This window comes from Erinaceus europaeus, chromosome 2, assembly GCF_950295315.1.
Source record: "Erinaceus europaeus chromosome 2, mEriEur2.1, whole genome shotgun sequence".
NCBI classification, from domain to species: Eukaryota; Metazoa; Chordata; class Mammalia; order Eulipotyphla; family Erinaceidae; genus Erinaceus; species Erinaceus europaeus.
The window spans coordinates 183,409,273-183,430,984 of record NC_080163.1 but is presented as its reverse complement, the minus strand read 5'-3'; the positions used below and the strand labels follow the sequence as shown (position 1 = coordinate 183,430,984).

The 21,712-nt window shown below is 44.8% G+C and overlaps 1 protein-coding gene across 1 annotated transcript; it reads left to right on the top strand.

The window, feature by feature from the left end:
- Positions 1-6,226: 6,226 nt before the first annotated feature.
- Positions 6,227-7,764, top strand: LOC103128634 (free fatty acid receptor 3-like). Its single transcript, XM_007539517.2, has one exon. It carries the CDS (start codon positions 6,227-6,229, stop codon positions 7,214-7,216), a length of 990 nt encoding a protein of 329 aa, XP_007539579.1. The 3' UTR covers positions 7,217-7,764.
- Positions 7,765-21,712: the final 13,948 nt, after the last annotated feature.

Here is a 21,712-nt window from a genome sequence, read left to right as displayed (position 1 = left end):
AGCCATGACTCAGGACCAGAAGGCTACACCCAGAGCCTTAGGAGACTGAAGGGCTCCTGCCCACAGTGGGAATCTGGCATTTGGGAATACATAGAACCAGGTGTGGAAGTGGGGCTCTCCTTTGGAGAGTGGTGACATGCTGGGGACAGGGCTCTAGGGCTGAGTGCTAGGGACCAGACAGGCACAGGTGACAGCAGATGCCACACTACTAGGAAACAACCAAGCACAAGTGCTATCAGGTGAAACACCCATCCCCCTGCTGCTGGGGCTGCCTGAGGCCACCAGACAGCACCTGAGGTAATAAGTACAGCCCTTGTTCCAGGCAGTGACTGCATTTTGAGCCCATGTGCCCTGAGTACAAGCCTTCAGGGAGGGTCCTGTTCATAGAGTTTGTTGTGAGCTGAGCAAGGTCTACCTGGGCCCCCTGGTAAGTAAGTCTCCTCTTTACACCTGGTGTCTGAGTTACTGGAGGCAGATGTTCCACACTGAATGGGGCCAACACTGGGCCTCCTTGCCCATCCATCAAGCCATCCTATCCTGGCAGAAGCTTGTGCTTCTGGGGAAAGCTTATTCACAGTTCCCAGACACAGCTCCCCCACCCACTGGTAGCTCTCTCCCAGGATGAGAACCTTAAAGAGAAATCTGACAGAGCAAGGTAGTCTCTTAGAAGTGGCTGGATGGTGGTGCATCTGGTAGAGTTATATGTTACAATGCTCAAGGACCCAGGTTCAAGCCCCCAGGCCCCACCTGCAGAGGGGAAACTTCACAGGTGGTGATCAGGGCTGCAAGTGTCTCTCTCTTCATCTCTCTTCCACTCTATCTACTCCTTCCCTCTCGATTTCTTTCTGTCTCTATCAAATAAGTAAATAAACAAAAATTTTAAAGTCTAAGAAAAAAAAAAGAAGTGGCACCTAGAGACCCTCAGAAGCACCCTCTTTCCTATTCTCTGGCTGTGGCTGCCATTGGGACTATGGCTCAATAGAACTGTGATCAGAACCCACAGCTTCCAGATTGCTCTCTGCCTGTCTGCCCCTGGCCCCCCACTCTAGTCACTCCCCTGGACAGACTCAGGCTGCAGAGCCCACAGTGAGAGCTGGACCCCAACAGTGATCTGTGCAAGGTGCTAAGGAAGCTCTGATCATCGGCCTGATCCCCCCTAAGGAGTCCCTAAGGAGCTTTATAGTACCTTCCGGAGATAGCTCGTGCAGGTAGAGTGCATGCCTTATTATGCACAAGGCCCTAGGCTTGAGCCCTGGCACCACATGGGAGCATTATGGCACTGAGAGAGGTCCATGTTTGGTGGAACAGTGTTGTAATGTTTCTCCTTTCCCTGTATCTCTCTCTTAAAAAAAAAAAAGAATGAAAAAATTAACTAAGAGAGGCTGCTCAACAGAGAAGTCACATATATGTTAGGTCCAGGTGTCACATTAAAATGTTTTAAGGAAACAGCAAAAAGATATATTTATATCTAAAAGTGGTATCATAGGCATGGGCACTAGGAAGATGACACAATGGTTATCCAAAAGACTCATGCCTAAGGCTCAGAGGTCCCAAGTTCAATCCCCAACACCACCATAAGCCAGAGCTGAGCAGTCCTCTGGTAACTCTCTCTCTCTTTGTATTTTTCTCTCTGTATCTTTCTCTAATTAAAATAAAATATTAAGAGATAGATATGGATATTATACAATGATGAAAAGTTTAATACAAAAAATATTATACTAAAAAAAAGAAAAACAAACCCCCAAAAATATACTTATTATAGATGCACCAAATGACAGAGCACCAAAATAAATAAAAGCAGTCATTAATAAAACTAAAGAGGGGGTCAGGCAGTGACACACCTGGTTAACTGCACACATTACAGAGCACAAGGACCCAGGTTCAAGCCACTGGTCCCCACCTGCAGGACTGCAGGTCTCTCTCTCTCTCTCTCTCTCTCCCTCTTTCATTTCAATTTCTCTCTGTCTCTATCCAATAAATGAATAAATAAAAGATAATTTTTATAAAAAATAAAAATAAAGAATAGTGCCAGCAGTAATGCATTAATAGTAGGGAATTTTACCTATAGGAAATTTTTAAAAAAGGTACTGAGAGGAAAGTCAATAGAGATATGGGTCTTCATCAAGAACCTCTCAAATGAAGAATGTAATTCAAGGCAAGTGGGAAGACAACAACAAAGCCAGACGTTAGGAGAAGAGAGTAAATAATAAAAAATGAGAGTGGAAATTAACGACATAAACCCACAAAATATAAAATCATGAAGCCACCAGTGGGCTTTTCAAAAATGATAAACAAGATTGAGAAGCCTTTATTATCTAGGCTTACAGAGAAGAGAGAATATTCAAGTAGAATCAGTAGTGAAGGAGTTGAAATTACAACAGATGACATGGAAATGCAGAGGATCATAAGAGACTACTATGGACAATTATTGGCCCCCAAATTGACAGCCTAGAATAAATGGACACATTTTTGTTTAGGCAAAATACAACCTACTATTGATACAACTGAACTATGAAGAAAGAGAAAATTTGATTAGACCAAACATAAGTATGAAAATGGAAGCAGTATTCATAATATCACTAAAAACAAAAAGTCCAGAGTCAGATGGCTTTATTAGTGATTTTTACCTAAACTTCAAAGAAGAATTTAGGCCTATGTATAAGGTTCAGTCTTCACCGGGAAGGAGGGAAGGAAGGAAGGAAGGAAGGAAGGAAGGAAGGAAGGGGGGAAGGAGAAGGAAGGTATTTGTAATGTATGGGCTTAACCAGTGTGCCACTGCCTGGCCCCTGGGAAAGACTTGTAGAACAAAAACACTCTACTGAACAAGAGAAGATATTCAGACATTATACAACTGATGAACGCTTATATACAGGGTTTACAAAGGATTTATGGAACTCAACAACATAAAACAAACCCCATTTTTAAAAAATGAGTGAAAGATTTAAGACCACTGATTACTAGGAAAATGTAAATGAAAACAGTACCATATGCTATCAAGGGTGTGGAGAAAAAAGGAGCCTTGGGCACTCACTGTTGGTCAGAATAGAAATTGGGACAACCATTTTAGAAAAAGTATGGGCCTTCCTCAAAACATGAATGGATTAACTCATAAAGTTATAGCTACCAAGAGAGGGAAAAAAAGCCACAGAATTCTGTTGGTGGGAATTGTATGGAATTATACCCCTCTTATCCCACAATCTTGCCAATAATTAAATAACTAATAATAATAATAATAATGGAAAATAGGGTGGAGAGGATACTGGTGGGATGGTCTTACACAGCCCAACTCCAGCAGTAACCCTGGTTGCAAATAAATAAATAAAGTCATAACCACCCCAGTGTTTGTTGTTTATTACAATAATATCTAAGATTTACAATATCTAAGATATGAAAACAGATTAAGCCCTCACCAGGGGATGGTTATATGTATCACATGAAATGGGCCACACCTTTTTATATACATACATGAAAACAACTGGTTACCATGTCGCCAAAAAAGGAAGAGGAAGCTTTGCCATTTGCAGTCAAATAGAAAGAACTTGAGATTAGAAAAAGCAAAATAACTCAGAGGGGGAAAGACAAGTATTGGGATTTCACCAATGTGTGTAACACAGGAAACAAAACCAGTGAGTAGACAAGATAAGAAAACCCAGTGGACAGTGATAGGAGATCTGAGGTTAAGTGGAGGTGGGGAGAGGAAGGAGGTGGGGGGTAAGGTGAAGGAGGATCAGGGAAAGGTGGTGGGTGTTACTTTTTTTTTTCTAATTAATAGGTTCTAAAAAGAGGTGCAAATTAGGAAAAGAGGATGAGAGACACAGAATATGAAACCAAGAGGTTTTAACATCCATCATCAAGATTAGAATAAATGAAATGATCAACATGGGAGGGTGTTGTGAATGAAAACACTCATATCTCCAGATTTCAGGGAGGCAGCTTCATGAGTGTTGAAGCACTGCTGCAGTTGTCTCTCTTTCTTTCCCTGTATATATCCTCCCTCCATTTCTCACTGTCTTATCAAATAAAAGAAAAGAAAAAGAGAGAAAAGAAAAGGTGGAGGGAGGAGAAAATGGCAACCAGGAATTGTAGATTTGTAGAGCAGGCACCAAGCCCCACTGATAACCCTGGTGGAAAGGAAGAAAGAAAGAAAGAAAGAAAGAAAGAAAGAAAGAAAGAAAGAAAGAAAGAAAGAGGGAGGGAGGGAGGGAGGAAGGAAGGAAGGAAGGAAGGAAGGAAGGAAGGAAGGAAGGAAGGAAGGAGAGGGGAGGGAAGTGGGGGAGAAAGGAAGGAGAGATAAACAGAGGAGGGAGGGAAAAGAAAGTGTAAAAAGGACCACAACATCAAATCTTCCTTCAACGTTATGGGGATTGGGCTTGAACCTAGGTCCCACACATGGCAAAGACAGCACACTCTCCACGTAAACTATTTCATCAACACTAGCTTTCCACACTTAAAAGAAGCCCACTGAGGCAGGATCTTGGCAACTGGGGGAAAGCGTCTCATCTTTAGATGTGCACTTGGCTGAATGAAGGGTCCTTTCATAGGTGAGATCATCAATTACATGCCCCCCCTTTTTCCTAATTTACTTCATTTCACACAATCCCCTTGAGTGCTGCAAATGGCTAATTCTCATCTCATCTAGTTATCCACCATGGATACTTGGGCTGTTTCAATAGCTTAAATAACTAAATAGTTTAAGTAGCATAATCTAAACAATGCTGAAAAAACCTCACTGCTCCACTTAACATTACACTATATGTGGACATTTCATGCTTTTTAATTGCCAGATGGCATTTCATGATAAAGCTCTGTTTTGTGGCTTATCCCTTCTCTGGCTGATGGCCTGCAGGTGATGTTTCCACTTTGGGTCCATTATGACTAATGCTACACTGAGCCTTTCTGGGCAGGTCTTCATGTTGAACATGTCTTCATTTATTTTAGGTAGAGACCTAGTGTGGAGATGAGTTGTGATCGGTTTATGCTGACCTTTTGAAAAAATAATCTAACAGCTTCCCAAAGTGGCTACACAATGTATATTATCCCCAGCGATACCCTCAGGCATGAGAGTCTTTTGCATAGCCATTATGCTGTCTCCCCAGCCCTGCAATGGACTGTTTATCCCGACATATATATATGGAGAGAGAGAGAGGGAGAGAGAGGGAAAGGGAGAGGGAGAGGGAGAGGTAGAGAGAGAGAGAGAGAGAGTTATAGCTACTTGGTTGGCTGGGAAGTGATATATATATATCTAAAGATTTTTAGCTCACTCAGTTTCTCTGTTTTCTATCTAATAAAAATTATAAATTAAGAAAAAAGATTTTATTTATTTGTTTTAATGAGAGAGATGTAGAGAGAGAGAAGGAAAGAAGGAAGGAAGGAAGGAAGGAAAGAAAGAAAGAAAGAAAGAAAGAAAGAAAGAAAGAAAGAAAGAAAGACAATAATAGGCCAACTAGAGCACTACTCAGCTCTGACTTAATGATGATTCAGAATTTTGAAACTGGGACCTCAGAATGAAGGCATGAAAGTCTCTAGCATAGCCACATGCTATGTCTCCAGCCCAGGAGAAATGGTTCCTTGTTGCCATTATAAACATGTGAGTAAATGCACAGATTAAGCCCTGGGACAGGTAGTAACTCTTTAGTCTACAACGCAGCCCTATGAACTGGAAGTGACAATTACCACCTGTTCAAATCAAAGGGGCTCAGAGTCATTCTAGGGGAGCAGATGAGACTCCAGGGGAGGATGAGGGAGCAGAAGAGGTATCTCAAAAGGCTGGATCTGAATCTCCAGCAGAGGTTGCCCAGTGGGTCAAGCAGTCCTGGAATTTGCTCCTGGTTTTGCATATGGAGGCAGTGGAGGTAATCCATTTCAAGGCCTCTTTTGTTGTTGGTGGAGGCTGAGTGACATCATAAACACTACCAGGACACTATTGCTTCTGCTAGGTAAACTCTGGAGGAGGAAATGCTCTAAGTGACAGGACACTGGGCTTTTAGACAAGGAGGTGAGTGGACAAGGAGGTGAGTGGGGACCTTTATGGTGGGATGAAGGGCACCTTAGCGCTTGCTCTATGAAGGAAGGCAAAAGAGGCAAGCAGGATGGCCCTGCTGGGGAAACATCAGGTGGCACGAGGGGGTCCTGAGGGTGATGTTGTCCCCTGCTGACAGCTGAGATGTGCTGGTGGGAGATCTCCACTCACAGTGACATCTCTCTGTCTCTCTTTCTGCCAGCAGTCATGGCCCTGGACACAAGCCAGGATCCGTCCTTCTTCTCCGGGAATCACTGGCTCTCCTTCTCCGTGTACCTCTTGGCCTTCCTGGTGGGGCTGCCCCTCAACCTGCTGGCCCTGGTGACCTTCGTGGGCAGGCTGCAGCGCCGCCCAGTGGCCGTGGACGTGCTCCTGCTCAACCTCACCCTCTCCGACCTGCTGATGCTGCTCTTCCTGCCCTTCCGCATGGTGGAGGCGGCCAACGGCATGCGCTGGCCCCTGCCCTTTGCTTTCTGCCCCCTCTCTGGCTTCCTCTTCTTCACCACTGTCTACCTCACCTCCCTGTCACTTGCGGCCGTGAGCATCGAGCGATTTCTGAGCGTGGCTTACCCGCTGTGGTACAAGACGCGGCCCAGGCTGGGGCAGGCGGGGCTGGTCTGTGTGGCCTGCTGGATCCTGGCCGGGGCACACTGCAGTGTGGTCTACTTCATTGAATATTCAGGGGACAATGCCCACAGCAAGAGTACCAATAACACCTGCTACCTAGAGTTCCGGAAGGACCAGCTGGCCATTCTCCTGCCCGTCCGGCTGGAGTTGGCGGTGGTCCTTTTTGGGGTGCCCCTGCTCATCACCAGCTACTGCTACAGCCGTCTGCTGTGCCTGCTCAGTCGGGGTGTCAGCCGCCACAGGCAGAGGAGGGTGGCAGGGCTGGTGGCTGCCACGCTGCTTAACTTCCTGGTCCTGTTTGGGCCCTACAATGCATCCCACGTTGTGGGCTATGTCCAGAACCAAAGCCCAATGTGGAGAAGCTATGTGCTGCTCCTCAGCACCCTGAACTCCTGCGTCGACCCTCTCGTCTACTACTTCTCCTCCTCTGGTTTCCAGACTGATGTTCGAGAGCAGCTGAAGAGGCTAGTGGAGGCCTGGGGCCTCTGGAGGCAGACAAACAGTGAGAAACTGGAGGAGACCATGGAGAGGGATAGGAAGGTCCAGGAGCAGGGCAGCTTAGGGGTATAGGGGGGCTGTGGGGCAGTGAGAGGCCAGGTCAGTGCCTCCCTCAAGACTGAAAGGGTCAGGGGGGATCATCTGGAAAGTATGCCCAGCTTTCCTCAGGGTGTTGTCATCTAAGCCCCAAAGTTAATCTCATCACATTGCCCTTCCTCCCCTCCCCCCACTCCACACACAATATGGTTTCCAGCTGGGCCATAGCCAAGGGGAGAGATAACTTTAGAGGAAATGTGTCCCATGGCAGAACCACTCCTGTGCTTTTCTGAGGCAGAGAAGAGTTGTAAGAAGCTCTCTCAGGGTCTCAGGGCACAGCCCGAGAGTGGCTGGCCTGGGAGGCCAGGGGCAGAGGTGACACAGGACTTCAGGTGTGAGGGAGCAGCCTGCTCTCACAAGGACTTTTGCAAGAAGTTTCCACTATTCAACAGCTTCAGCTGTTCAGCAACATTTATGAAGAACAACAGAAGAATCACTTCAATAAACTGAAGTGAAGTGAGCAAAAGCAAATGGTCCTTTCTCATTCTGTGCTTTTCTCATGGTGACATAAGGAGGTGGGATGGGTGAGGGGAGGGGGACAGAAGACACCTGGGTTCTGAGGGGAGAGAGTCCCACAGTAGAGTGCTACCTGTCCAGGGGGGCTGGTAGGAGGACCAAGAACAGCTGAACCTGCTCTTCTTTCTTTCTTTCTTTCTTTCTCTTTCATATCTGGGAGAATACTGGGTAGGAGGACCAAGAAGAACTGCTAAACTATTTTTTCTCCCTTCCTTTCTTTCCTTCTTTTTCTCTCTTTATTTTTATTGAATTTATTTTATAATTATTTTATATTTTTATTTAACTATTTATTATTTATTCTATTTTGTTTTATTTTACTAGAGCCCTGTTCAGTCTGGTATATGGTGGTGCTGGGGATTGATCATAGGACTTTTGGTACGTCAGGCCTGAAAGTCTCTTGCATAACCATTAAGTTATCTTCTCAACAAGCCTTCTTTTCTTCCTTCCTTCCTTCCTTCCTTCCTTCCTTCTTTCATTCCTTCCTTCCTTTTTCTTCCACTACCAAGTTCTGGCTCATGGTAATGCTGAGGATTGAACTTGGGAACTCAGAGCCTCAGGCATGATTGTCTGTCGCACTGTTCTTGGTGCTATCTCTCTGGTCCCACCTACACTATCTTAAGGCCTTTGTCCTGGCATAGTGTCTTTCTCATTCTCTCAGTAACCAGTGTTAACATTATTCCCAGTGTAGATGATGGGTCTTCCCAAGAGGCTGTAAGTGAAAGAGGTAGGATGAGGAGCTGGAACCAGCTGAGCCACCTGGAATCAGCTCCTCTGCTGAGCTGTACTATCTGAGGGTCACCCACTGTGCTCAGTCACCAGGACAGAAGTAAACAGGCCACATGGAGAAGCAGAACTAGATGCAAAGCAGATCTGCCATCTGGGCTGGCACACCACTTCCCAGGAAGAAGATTTCCCCAGAAAATCAGCGCGGATGAATTCAGGTGGCCCCAAAGATAGACATTCTTCAGAGCTGTTTTTAATGACAATGAGGTCATTTCAAAGGTTTTCATTCTCCACACAGGTCTGCTTAAGCTGGGCCTCGTCTCCCCACCAGGCAGCCAGAGCAATGATGCTACCTGTTTGCACTCAGTCAACTTTAGTGAGAAACACTTATTTGTGTACCTGCTGTGTGGGGGCAGCCAGGCTCAGAACTCTGGGATTCTGAGAACAATGCCTATAGCCTTTCTTTTCTTCCCCGGACTAAAGTGGCTGAAATATTGGGGGGTTGGCAGCAGGTAAGTGGGGTGGGGGTTGAATTTCAGGTGGAAGGACAGAGACATTGTCACTGTGCAAGCTGTCTCTCTGTCCCATGGTTCATTCACCTGTCCCAAGGCCCATAGAACTGAGACTTGGCTAAGAAATTGCCACAAATAGGCTGGGAAGAGAGCTCAGCCTGTGAGAGAGAGCAACAACTTGCCTGCCTGAGGCCCAGTTCAGTCCCTAGCACCACCTTCTACCAGAGCTGACAGGGCTCCAACTGCCCCCTTCCCTCCTCCCTCAATCTCTCTCTCTCTCTGATAGTAAATAAGTAAATATCTTTTAAAAAATAAGAAAGAAACTAATGCACACACAGGCCACCTGATTTCAGAAGGGAACAAAAGTAATGTGGATTCCTGCCACTCCAGAACTAACAAAAATTACCGAGGACAAAGAAGAGCTGAATATACCACAGTAGAGAGAGCCAGGAAGAAGAGGAGTTTGACATAACAAACAATAAGGCAATGTCACAGGCCAGGAAGCATCACAGTGAGCAGAGCACTGAACTTGCAAGCATGGGGTCCTGAGTTTGATCTCTGAAATGGAATGTCCTTTGATTCTCTTGATCTCTCTCATAAATAAATAAATAAATGCTTTGGAAGAAAAAAAAGGGAACTTTGGAGTTTGGCAGTGGTTTTACCTGCTTTACCTGGCAAAGCAAACATGCTACAATGAGCAAAAGCTTGGGGTCAAGTCCCAGGTCCCCACCTACAGGGGGAAAGCTTCACGAGTAGTGGAGCAGTGCTACAAGTGTTTCTCATCCTCTCTCCCTTTCTCTCTGTTTCCCTCTTCTATTGATTTCTCTTTGTATCTATCCAATAAATAAAGAGATAAATAAGATTTTCTTTAAAAAACAAAGAGAGAAGAGGCAGCTTCTCTGGCTTGGCTGCCCCTGTAACCCCCCAGGACCTTCCCCCCACCCTTTCATCTGTATCAGCAAAAGGCTGGGGCAGGGAAATAGAAGCTCCCTGGAAGCTGGGAGGACAAACTGATGGTAGTGAGGGAAACAATGTAGGCTTCCACATCTTCCTCTTAGAAGCTAAAAAAAGGATCACTCAGGAAGCGGAGTCTACCTTTAGGGGCTGCCTTCTAAGTCCTTGTGAGCAGGGGAAATGATACTGGTCTACTGTGACTGTCAGATGGAGCACACTGGCTTGAGCCAGGCAGAAGTAGACAGACAGCCTGGGAGCAATGGCAGAGGTCAATCTGGCTTGAGTCTCCCAAGACAGAGGTCAGAAGAATTCAGTCCTTACTGCAAAAGTGTCAGCAGACGAGGCAGCTGCATCTCAGGCACCACCATCCTCAAGATGCGAGGCAGCACTGTCTCTGCAGCGTGTCAGTGACATGGTCCTCTCAGCCAGCCTTTCTAGAGACTTCCCCACTCAGCACCTTCCACTTCTTATCCGTGACACTTTATCATATAGACAGACTACTTCCCCCCCAATTCCAATATCACTTTATTTGATGAAATGATGATTTACAGGATTTTTAAAACTTTTAAAAATATTTTATTTGTCTATTTTTAGAGACGAAATTGAGAAAGGAGAGGGAGATAGAGATAGATGAAGAGAGAAAGAGAAAGACACCTGCAATTCTGCTTCACCATTCATGAAGATTCCCTCAGCAGGTAGGAACCAGGAGCTTGAACCTGGGTCCTTGCATATTATTATTATTATTATTACCACTAGAGCACTGCTCAGCTCTGGCTTATAGTGGTGTGGAGGATTGAACTTGGGGCCTTTAGAGCCTCAAACATCAGATTACCTTTGCCTAACCATTATGCTATATCTCCCCCACCCTGAGTTAGTGTGTGTGTGTGTGTGTGTGTGTGTATGTGTGTGTGTGTGTGTGTGTGTGTGTAATCACAAGGATACATTGCACTTTCCTCCAAGTTAGGTAACATGTACACTTTACCAGGTATGCCACTGCCTGGTTCCTTTAATTTTTTTTTTTAACTTTATTTTTATTTGATGAGGTAAAGAGAAGTTGAAAGGGAGGAGATAGAGAGGGGAGAGAGACAGAAAGACACCTAAGACATTGCTTTGCTGTTGTGAAATTTCTTCTCTATAGGTGGAGACCAGGGGCTTGAACCTAAGTCCTTGTACATGGTAACATATATGCTCTACTGGGCATACTCTGTATATTTATGTGTTCTGTCTCTCTGGAAGGCTACAAACCATTGTAAGTTCTTTGTGTGTGTGTGTGTGTGTGTGTGTGTGTGTGTGTGTGTGTGTGTGTATTATTATTTTCTTTTTATATCTCTTTATTAGATAGAAACAGAAATCAAGAGGGAAGGGGGAGGTAGAGAGAACGGAAGCACTACTTTACCACTTGTGAAGCTTCTTACCTGCAGGTAGGGATTAGGAACTGGAACCCAGATCCTCACAAAGGATAACATGTGTGCTCAACCAGATGTGTCAGCACTTGCCCCTTATTATTATATTATAGTTGTTGTTTCTAACCAGGGCACCAGTCTGGTTCTTGCTAGTGTCAGGCATCAAACTTGGGATCTCTTGAATGCAAGTCCTATGATCTACTGCTATTGCTGTCTCTCCAGCCCATATATATAAATATATATATATACAGAGAGAGAGAGTTAACTCCTCTATAACTAATTTCACCTCTTTGTGGGTTAGTATTGTCCCTGCTAAGAACTCATGAACCAAGAAAAGTCTCATCTCATTGAGTGGCCAAACAAAAGTCTCCAGTGGCCTGGGAGGTGGTGTGGTAGATAAATCACTGGACTCTCAGGGCCCAGGCAGTAGTGTACCTGCTTAAGTGCTCACATTGCAGTGCACAAGGGCCCAGGTTCAAGCCCCTGGTCCACACCTGCAGGAGCAAAGCTTCACAAGTGGTGAAGTAGGGCTGAAGGTGTCTCTCTCTTTTTCTATCTCTCCATTCCCTCTCAATTTCTCTCTGTCTCTATCCAATAATAAATAAATAAATAATTTTTAAAAATCACTGGACTTTCAAGCTTGAAGCCCCAAGTTTGATCCCTGGTATCACAGGTGCCACAGGTGTTTCTCTGGTTCTCCTTCTCATTAATAAATGAAGAAATAAAAAAAAAACTGGTATAGCCACAGGCCCTTTGGAATATAACTAAAATATGCCTACTAGCTAGCTACAAAATGGAGTACCTCCCAACTCTTCATCTGCACTATTCTAGCCTTTAAGTTCATGATTGATTAACAATTTGTTTGGCCGTGTATGTTAACTCTCTTTTCAGCCAACAGGTTCCAGATACTACCATGATGCCATCCAGACTTCCCTGGACAGACAACCCCACTAATATGTCCTGGAGCTCTGCTTCCCCAGAGCCCCACCCTACTAGGGAAAGAGAGAAGCAGGCTGGGAGTATGGATCGACCTGTCAACACCCATGTTCAGCGGGGAAGCAATTACAGAAGCCAGACCTTCCACCTTCTGCATCCCACAATGACCTTGGGTCCATACTCCCAGAGGGTTAAAGAATAGGAAAGCTATCAAGGGAGGGGATGGGATATGGAGATCTGGTGGTAGGAATTGTGTGGAGTTGTATCCCTCTTACCCTATGATTTTCTCAATGTTTCCTTTTTATAAATAAATAAGAAATATCTTTTAAAAATGACAAAGGTGTCACAAACTGTAGTCCCACCTAGTTCAGTTTATTTATTTAATTTTCACGTTTTGAGGATTTTTTTTTTTTTTTTACTGACAAACTAAGAGGAGCAGGCAGGCATGTGTATCACTCCCTATGGTGCCTGTGTTTTGTGTGCCTGTGTGTGTGTGTGTGAGGAAGGAGGAAGCAGGTGGCATCTGCTGTGCTCTCCTACCCTGTTGACCCATCTCTTCACCAGGAATGGAGACACCTGGCTGGGGTGGGGCAGGCAGGCTGTTCTGATCAGCCAGCCAACACCCACATTCCTGTTAGCTTTCTGTAGTTTCAGGGTGCTGTGAGAAGCCAGGAGACACCTCAACAACACCACTATTCTAAAACCCTGTCTTGGTCAGAAGTAACCCCCTCCCCCCCCCCATACAATGCTGACTTACAGTTGCCTTGGCAGGGCTTGGAAGGAACCACATAGCTAGTTCTGTTTATTATCTTGCTGGAGCAAAGAAGATCACACCCCAGAGGAAGGGTGGGGTGTCTCATAAAGAAGAGATGGGGGTTGGTGAAATAGCTTCCTAGGATGATGTTTTGCTTTGCCGTGTATGCAGCCCACGTTCAAGCCTGGCCCCTACTGCATTGGATGAAGCTTCGTGCTGTTCTCTCTCTCTCCCCCTCTCCATCTCTGTCTAAAATAAGAGGAGGAGGAGAAGGAAGAGGAGGAGAAGGAAAATAAAAGAAAGAAATGGGGGGATCTTGGTGGATCTAGAGAGGGCCACTTCTGGGTGAGGTTGAGGTTGCAAAGCAGGGACCTGTGAAAAGCAAGGGCTCAAGTTCAGGCTCCAGCTGCGATGCAGACTCGAGACCCTATATCTCAGGAAAATACAAGTAAAGATAAAGATAGACTTTCATCTGAAGCACTGGGGGATGTAGGGCCACTTTTTCAAGTCCCAGACCCCTATCCACTTTTAAAAACTAGTTTTGTGAGTTAAGAAGTCTATGGCTGAGACAATTTGTTTCCTACAATCACAGATCACAGACTGGCAGGAACTGGGTTGTTGGAATAAAATGTCTTAGTGTCCTGTGTGGGAGGTTCAATCCCTGGTACCACCACCTTGTCCTCCTCCTTCTTCTCTTTATCCTTCTCCATTATTAATTATTATTATCACTGTTAATATTATTATTATTATTATGGGCCACCAAAAGAGCTCCTTGAATAGTGCTCTGCTTTGTCATGTTCACTACCCAGCTTCAAACCTGACCCCCAAACACTGGAGGAAGTATCGTACTGTGTTCTCTTTCATCATCTCTGTCTCTTTCTTTTATTATTTGAAAAAGTCAGCCTGGAGCCAATGATTTAAAAAAAAAAAAAAAAGTAGGGGCCGGGTGGTGGCGCACCTGGTTAAGTGCATGTGTTATAGTGCGCAAGGACCCGGGTTCAAGCCCCCGGTCCCCACCTGCAAGGGAGAAGCTTAACGAGTGGTGAAGCAGTGTTGCAGGTATCTCTCTATCTCTCTCCCTCTCTATCACCCCCTTCCTTCTCAATTTCTGGCTGTTTCTATCTAATAAATAAATAAATAAATAAAGATAATAAAAAATTAAAAGAAAAAGAAAAAGAAAAAGAAAAAAAAAGTAGAAAGACAGTTGGCCATAGATTCCAGGTGAGAGGAGTTTAGGTAGAGAAAGAAAGCACTTAACTTTTTTTAAAAAAAATTTAATTTATTCATGAGAAAGTTAGGAGGAGAGAGAGAAAGAACGAGATGTCACTCTGGTACATGACTGAACTCAGGACCTCATGCTTGAAATTCCAGTGCTTTATCCATTGCACTACCTCCCTAACAGCATCAATCAGCTTTTTACCTTCCTCTCTCTGATACAACCTCTGCTTAAAAATAAAATAAAATAAAAATCCCCAAGTAACACAGGTAGTTCTGGCTCCTACAGCTTTGCAACACCCACAGAAAGCCTGTTGACTTCCCTTTTGTGCAGTTCTGTGAACCCAGACACAAGGTCACCACCCAGGGGCTGCTGTGCTCTGGAGAAGGGGATGCTGGGATTTCAGCCCAGAGACAGGGGACAAGAGAAGGGAAACCTGCAAACTCTGATGGATGTGAGATCAGGCATGGATGGAGCCCTCCACCCTTAAGGGATAAGCTAGAGGAGAGGAAGTGAAGCCAGAATGTGTTCTCAATGGGGTAATCTCTTTTTTTTTCTATTCTTTTCTCCCCCTCCCCAAGATTTGATTTATTTATTTATATGAGAGAGAATCCAATTATCACTCTGGTACATGCAGTGCTAGGAATAGAACTCAGGGCCCCTGGGGGCCGGGTGGTGGCACACCTGATTTAGTGCTCACAGTAAAGTGCGCAAGGACCCAGGTTCAAGGCCCCGGTTCCCACCTGCAGGGGGAAAGCTTCACAAGTGGTGAAGCAGGGCTTCAGGTGTCTCTCTGTCTCTCTCCCTCTCTATCTCTCCCACCCCTCTTGATTTCTGGCTGTCTCGATCCAATAAATAAAGATAATACAAAATTAAAAAAAAAAAAAACTCAGGGCCCCATGCTTGAGAGCGCAGTGCTTTACTCACTATGCCACCTCCCAGGCTGCTCAAGGGGGTGGTTTCACTGGATGTAGACTAGAAGGCCACAGACAAATCAGTCACCCTTTGCTACAGATCCCTCAGCCCAAGGGATAGAAGTGCATCATGTCGAGAATTAGGCGGTGGCCCAGTGGGATAAGCGCACGTGGCGCCAAGCACAAGGACTGGCATAAGGATCCTGGTTCGAACCCCCAGCTCCCCACCTGCAGGGGAGTCACTTCACAAGCAGTGAAGCAGGTCTGCAGGTGTCTCTCTTTCTCTCCCCCTCTCTGTCTTCCCCTCCTCTCTCCATTTCTCTCAGTCCTATCCAACAACAATGACATAAATAACAACAACAACTACAACAATAAAAAACAACAAGGACAACAAAAGGGAATAAATCAATAATTTTAAAAAAAGAAAGTCATTAAAAAAAAAGAAGAAGTGCATTATGTCATCACATAAAAGCTTCCAAACCAGGAGCTGGGTGGTGGTACATCTGGTAGAATGTGCACAATACCATGTACGAAGACCAGGGTTCAAGCCCTCAGTCCTCACCTACAGGTGGGAAGTGTCTTGAGCAGTGGAGCAGTGCTGCAGGTGTCTCTCTTTCTCTTCCTATTTATCTCCCAATCTCTATTTCTCTGTCTCCATCATAAAAATAAAAAGGAAAGAAAGGAAAGGAAAAAAAAAACTGGACTCTCCAAGTAGTAGAATTGAGCACACACTGAATTCCAGTGACAAACTTGATAGAAAACCAAAAAAAAATTGGGGCCAGGTGGTGGCGCACCTGGTTAAGCACACACACTACAGTGCTCAAGGACCAGGGTTCAAGCCCCTGGTCTCCATCTGCAGGAGGGAAAGTTTCCCGAGTGGTGAAGCAGGACTTCAGGTGTCTCCCTCTCTAGTTCTTCTCCTCTCAATTTCTATCTCTATCCAATAATAAATAAATACAGTTTTTTAAAAAAGAAAAGAAAAACCTTCCAAACCAGGAAAGGGAAGGGTCAGTCCTCATGGTAACCATGGTGACCTTGTCCTATGTAGGGTGATTGACAGTCAAAGGTTCCACAGTGACCTGGTTCCAAATCCAAGAAGAGAAGAACAAGGTGTCTCAGCAAGGTTTTTTTTTCTTTTATAAAATACCTATTTATTCCCTTTTGTTGCCCTTGTTGTTTTATTGTTGTAGTTATTGTTGTTGTTATTGATGTCATCATTGTTGGACAGGACAGAGAGAAATGGAGAGAGGAGGGGAAGACAGAAAGGGGGGAGAGAAAGAGAGATACCTGCAGACCTGCTTCACCGCCTGTGAAGTGACTCCCCTGCAGGTGGGGAGCCGGCGGCTTGAACCAGGATTCTTATGCTGGTCCTTGTGCTTGGCGTCACATGCACTTAACCCGCTGCACCTGACTTCCGTCAATATGTTTTTGTTAATGTGTAGAAATCATTGTTGGGGGAGTCGGGCTGTAGTACAGCGGGCTAAGCGCAGGTGGCGCAAAGCACAAAGACCGGCATAAGGATCCCGGTTCGAACCCTGGCTCCCCACCTGCAGGGGAGTCACTTCACAGGCGGTGAAGCAGGTCTGCAGGTGTCTATCTTTCTCTCCTCCTCTCTGTCTTCCCTTCCCCTCCCTCTCTCCATTTCTCTCTGTCCTATCCAACAACAACAACAATAATAACTACAACAATAAAACAACAAGGGCAACAAAAGGGAAAAAATAAATAAAATAAATATTAAAAAAAAAACTTAAAAAAAAAAAGAAATCATTGTTGGTATGTGTTTACAAAAAGAACCAGTTGGTGGCCAGGAAACAGAAGGAGTTTTTCCCTCCTAGAAGGAAGGCTCCCCCTTCACCAAAACCTAGGACAGCTCAGCCCAGAAAAACAGGAAGTAGAATGGACTAAATTCCTTCCTGCCATAGATCCCAGGCCACACATCAAGTCTCAGATTATAAGGGAGGAGAAAGGAAGGTTGGGTGGGGGCACTGCAGGTCCCTAGAAAAGGGCTTTCTCTATACTAGAAGAGAGAAATGTGTGAGGAGCTGCCCTCTGCTTTTTAGTTTGGGTTTTTATGTGAGGGGGTTTGGGTTTTTATGTGATGGAGCTGTGCAAGCCATTTGGGGACCATAGCACTGCTCAGCTCTGTTTTATGAAAGTCTTTTGCAGAACCATCATGCTGTCTTCCCATTCCTCAGGGGGGGTTCTGGTTAGTAGTTCTGGCACCAAGACACCAGCACATCTTTCACTCACAAAGGAGATTTCAATCAAGAAAACAGAGCTGCTGAACCACCTCCCCAGTCACAGTGCCATGAGTGGGATCATTTTTTCCTTTCTTTTAAAATTTCTTTTTAAGCTTTATTTTATTTAAGAGATATAAGCAAGGAAAAGTGTCTGTCCCACAATGCATAATAATTGGAGGCTTTGCAGTATTGAAGACTTCTAAGCAGTGGTAAGAAAAAGAACACTAGATTATGATTTAGATATTTTCCTTTCTTGCATCCAAAGAGACTTATTATTTAAGTTTTCTAAGATGAATTTGGTCACCTTTACTAATATCCAGGCATATATTTTCTCTTGTGGTGATGGTAAACTTCCAAATGTTGATTATCTTTGACCTAGTGAATGTCATTTTAAAAAATTTGTCTACTGCCTTCAAGGATGTTGTTGGGGCTCAGTGCTGGCACTACAAATCCACCACTCCCAGCAGCCACTGTCCTTTTTTTTTCCTTTACATTTTATTTGATAGTACACAGAGAAATTGAGAGGTGAGGTGAGATAGGGGGAGAGAGGGGAAGATAGACACCTGCAGACCTGCCTCATTGCTTACGAAGCTTCCCCCCTGCAGGTGTGGAACTGGGGCTCGAACTTGGGTCCTTCCACACGGTAATATCTACCCACCCCTGTGAACATCTTATCCCTCTGCTTCTAGAACGTTTTTTCCCCAGAAAGGACAGAGAGAAATTGAGAGGGCAGGAGAAGACAGAGAGGGAGAGAGACAGAGAAACACCTGCAACACTGCTTTACAGCCCATGAAGTTTCTCTTCCTGCAGGTGAGGACCTGGAGTTCAAACCTTGATCTTTGCACACGGTAACATATGCACTCAATTGGGTGCACCACCACCTGGCCTCTTGCTTCTGTGTCTTATTGGACCAACTTTGCCTGTACCACACACCCAGCATAAGATTTCTGTTGTCTATAAAACAAACCAACAAAGAAAACCTATCCCTAATTTCCAAGTCATTGTCTTTTGCATAAGGAAAAGATGAGGGGGGTCAGGCACACCGGGTTAAGCACACATAGTACGAAGGGCAAGGACCTGCTCAGGGATCCTAGTTTGAGTCCCTGGCTCTCTGCCTGCAGGGGAGTCCTTTCACAAGTGATGAAACAGGTCTGCAGGTGTCTTTCTCTCCCACTCTCTATCTTACCTTTCCCTCTAAATTTCTCTCTGTCCTATCCAATAAAAATGAAAAAAAAAATGGCCACAGGAGCAGTAGATTCATAGTGCAGACACCAAGCCCCAGCAATAACCCTGGAGGCAAAAAAAAAAATGAGTATGTGAAATATCATATAGGAGAAGAATAAATAATATGAATTTCTGTTTTTTCTTTTAAACCCTGGCATTATTAGCCTTGTCCTAAGTTAACTTGTATAATTAGAACATATTCTTCAATTTTGAGTCAATGCTTGCTCGGCAAATCTATCATTGCAAAATAGGTAGTTTTGTTGGAGCAATCATTTGTTTCTGATAACATTTTTATCTTGATTAAAATGTCATTTTTATAGCAAAGTCATTTTTTGAATGGGTGTTATGAACTGGACCCTTTTAAAGTCAGATATCATCTGACTGCTAGTCTTCACTGCAAGATATCCTTAAACTGATTAAAAAAAAAATTCCCCGTGTTTATTATGGGATCCTGGTTGCCATGGAAACAAGAGAGGGTTGAGGAGTGAGTGGGGCTCAGGAGAGATGCCCTGGGGGAGGGAGGGCACTTGATCTAGTTCCTGGAGTTCAGAGAGCCGGCCAGCCAGTCGCCTCATCAGTGGAATCACTAAAACACATGGTGCCCACAGGAAGGCGAAGCTATGAGCTTCAGAATGTGTATTTACTACTTACAGTCTATGCGCACAATTAAGGGCTTGCTGCTGACAGACCCTCCTCTCTCCGCATCCTATTCACCATTTTCTAATGGTTCTCTAAGCTTAGAGCAAACTTTTCAGCATCCTAACACCCTAGAAGCTCCATTAAAATACCTCCTGGCTTGCTTATCCTGAGGGAAGCAATCATATTATTTGCTGGGAACCTAGAAGCCAGCCAGAAAATTTGTGGGCAGAAAAATTGGTTGCAGAGTGGACTGAGTAGACAGGCCAGCAAGCGTGGTTACTGGTTGGGGGCCTTGGCTGGGTACTGGTTGGGGGCTTGGTTGTGTTGTTTCTCTTCTAGGCAGATCACCACCACCACCACCCAGGTCTGCTGGATGAGGAACCTAGACAGGTACTGTGAGGTAAAAACATACCAGTACTTTGGAGAGACATTGTTTTTGATATTAGGACTGTGGGATGTCCTCTTAGATGTTAGGTCAAGAACCTCCTTGTCTACAGTGAGACTGTAGGCAAATATTTATAGCAGCTTCAGTCACAGTACCCCACACAGTGGAAATGGCCCAGAGAGTGGATTTAGAAACTGTGTTCTAGGAGGGTCAGAGAGACAGCATGGTGGTTCTGCAAAAAGACTTTCATGCCTGAGGCTTCAAGGACCCAGGCTCAATCCCCAGCACCAACATAAACCAGAGCTGAGCGGTGCCCTGGTCTCTATTACTCTGTACCTGTATCATTAAAACAAAATAAGTAAAATACAGCTTTTTAAAAAACTGTGATCCAGCTATGCAATGGAGTTCTACCCAGTGATTAAAAAAAAAAAAGTTAATGACAAGTATCCTAAGGGTACTGACTGGGAATTGTGTTACCTAAAAACAAACAAACAAATAAATAAATACAGGTTTGGCTTTCAGCCCTGTTTCTGACACAAAGCTCATGAAACCTTGGGATTTCCTAAATGGTAAGAGTCCCCACAACTGTGTTTTGTTATGTTGATAGGGGACCCCACCTAAAGATGGGGGCTGTTGGATACTGGTAACCTTTGATTAGAAGATTAGAACTTTTGGAGCTGGGTAGTGGCACAGATGGTAGAACATGTGTGTTACCATGCACAAGGATCCTGGTTCAAGCCCCTGGTCCACACCTGTGTGTAGGAGGAATTTCATGAATAATGAAGCAGGCCTTCAAGTTTCTCTACCTCTCTTACTCCCCATCTCCCCCTCCCCTCTCAATTTCTTTCTGTCCTATCAAATATAATAGAAGGAAAAGAAGAATAAGAAGGAGGAGGAGGAGGGGGAGGAAGAGGAGGAGGAGAAGGAAAAAAAAAAAAACGGCTGCCTGGAGTGGTGGATTCCTGGTACTGGCACCAAGCCCCAGCAATTATGCTGGTAGCATACAAATAGCTGGTCTTATTGCCTGGGTGTCTGAAGGGGCAGGAGACTTTGTAGGCCTGAGCCCTTCACCTGTAGGATCTGATGCTGACCTGGATAGATTGTGTCAGAATCCAACAGCTAGGTGATGTCAGGAGGCACACACACACACGCACACGCACACGCACACGCACACGTACATATCTGGGTCCCGGAACTCAAAGACCCTGACGCTTCTCTTTTTAAAGGTCTACTTTTCTTTTTCCTTTTTCAAATGATTGTGTAATAAAAATACACTTTTCCAGAAAAGAATGGAACAGTTCTATGAATTGTGACAAACATAGGTTCCTGTAACCACCACTACGATCAAGATAAAGAACAGTCACAGTCACATCTTCCCCTTGCCCCTAACCGCTGGCCACCATAGATCCTGTTCTTTATCTTTCCTGAAAGACCTTTCCAGTGTGTTATGTAAATGGAATCATACAATCTCTCACCTTTGGGGCCTGGCTTCACAGTGTCTGCAATTGACCCCAGTTACTGGGAAGGAGTCTACCTCCTTTCACTGCTGAGTGGTTTGTTCCATTGTGTGACTGCCCTAGGGAGCCTGGCCACATGCCTGCAGAAAGGCACTGAGGAGGGGCCAGGTGGTGGTGCACCTGGTTGAGAGCACACATTACAGTGCACAAGGACACAGGTTAAAGCCCCTGGTCCCCACCTGCAGGGGGAAGCTTCACAAGTAGTGAAGCAGGGCTGCAGGTATTCCTCTGTCTCTCTGTCTTTATCTCCCCCTCTCAATTTCTCTCTGTATCCAATAATAAATAAATAAAAACATTTTTTTAAAAAAGAAAGAAAGGCACTGGGGTTGTTTCACTTGAGGGTCATGTTGAACAGAGCTTTTCAGGGATCAGGTGGAGGCCTCAGTTTTTACTTCTTGAGGTCAGGTACCCAGAAGTGGGAAGATTTGAGTCACAAAGCAGTGACATATATCACTCTACAGAATCACTCTTTGACAGATGGGCTGCTCCATCCTGAGTTATGAACGAGAGGCTCTATGGCTCCATGTCATTGTTGGTAC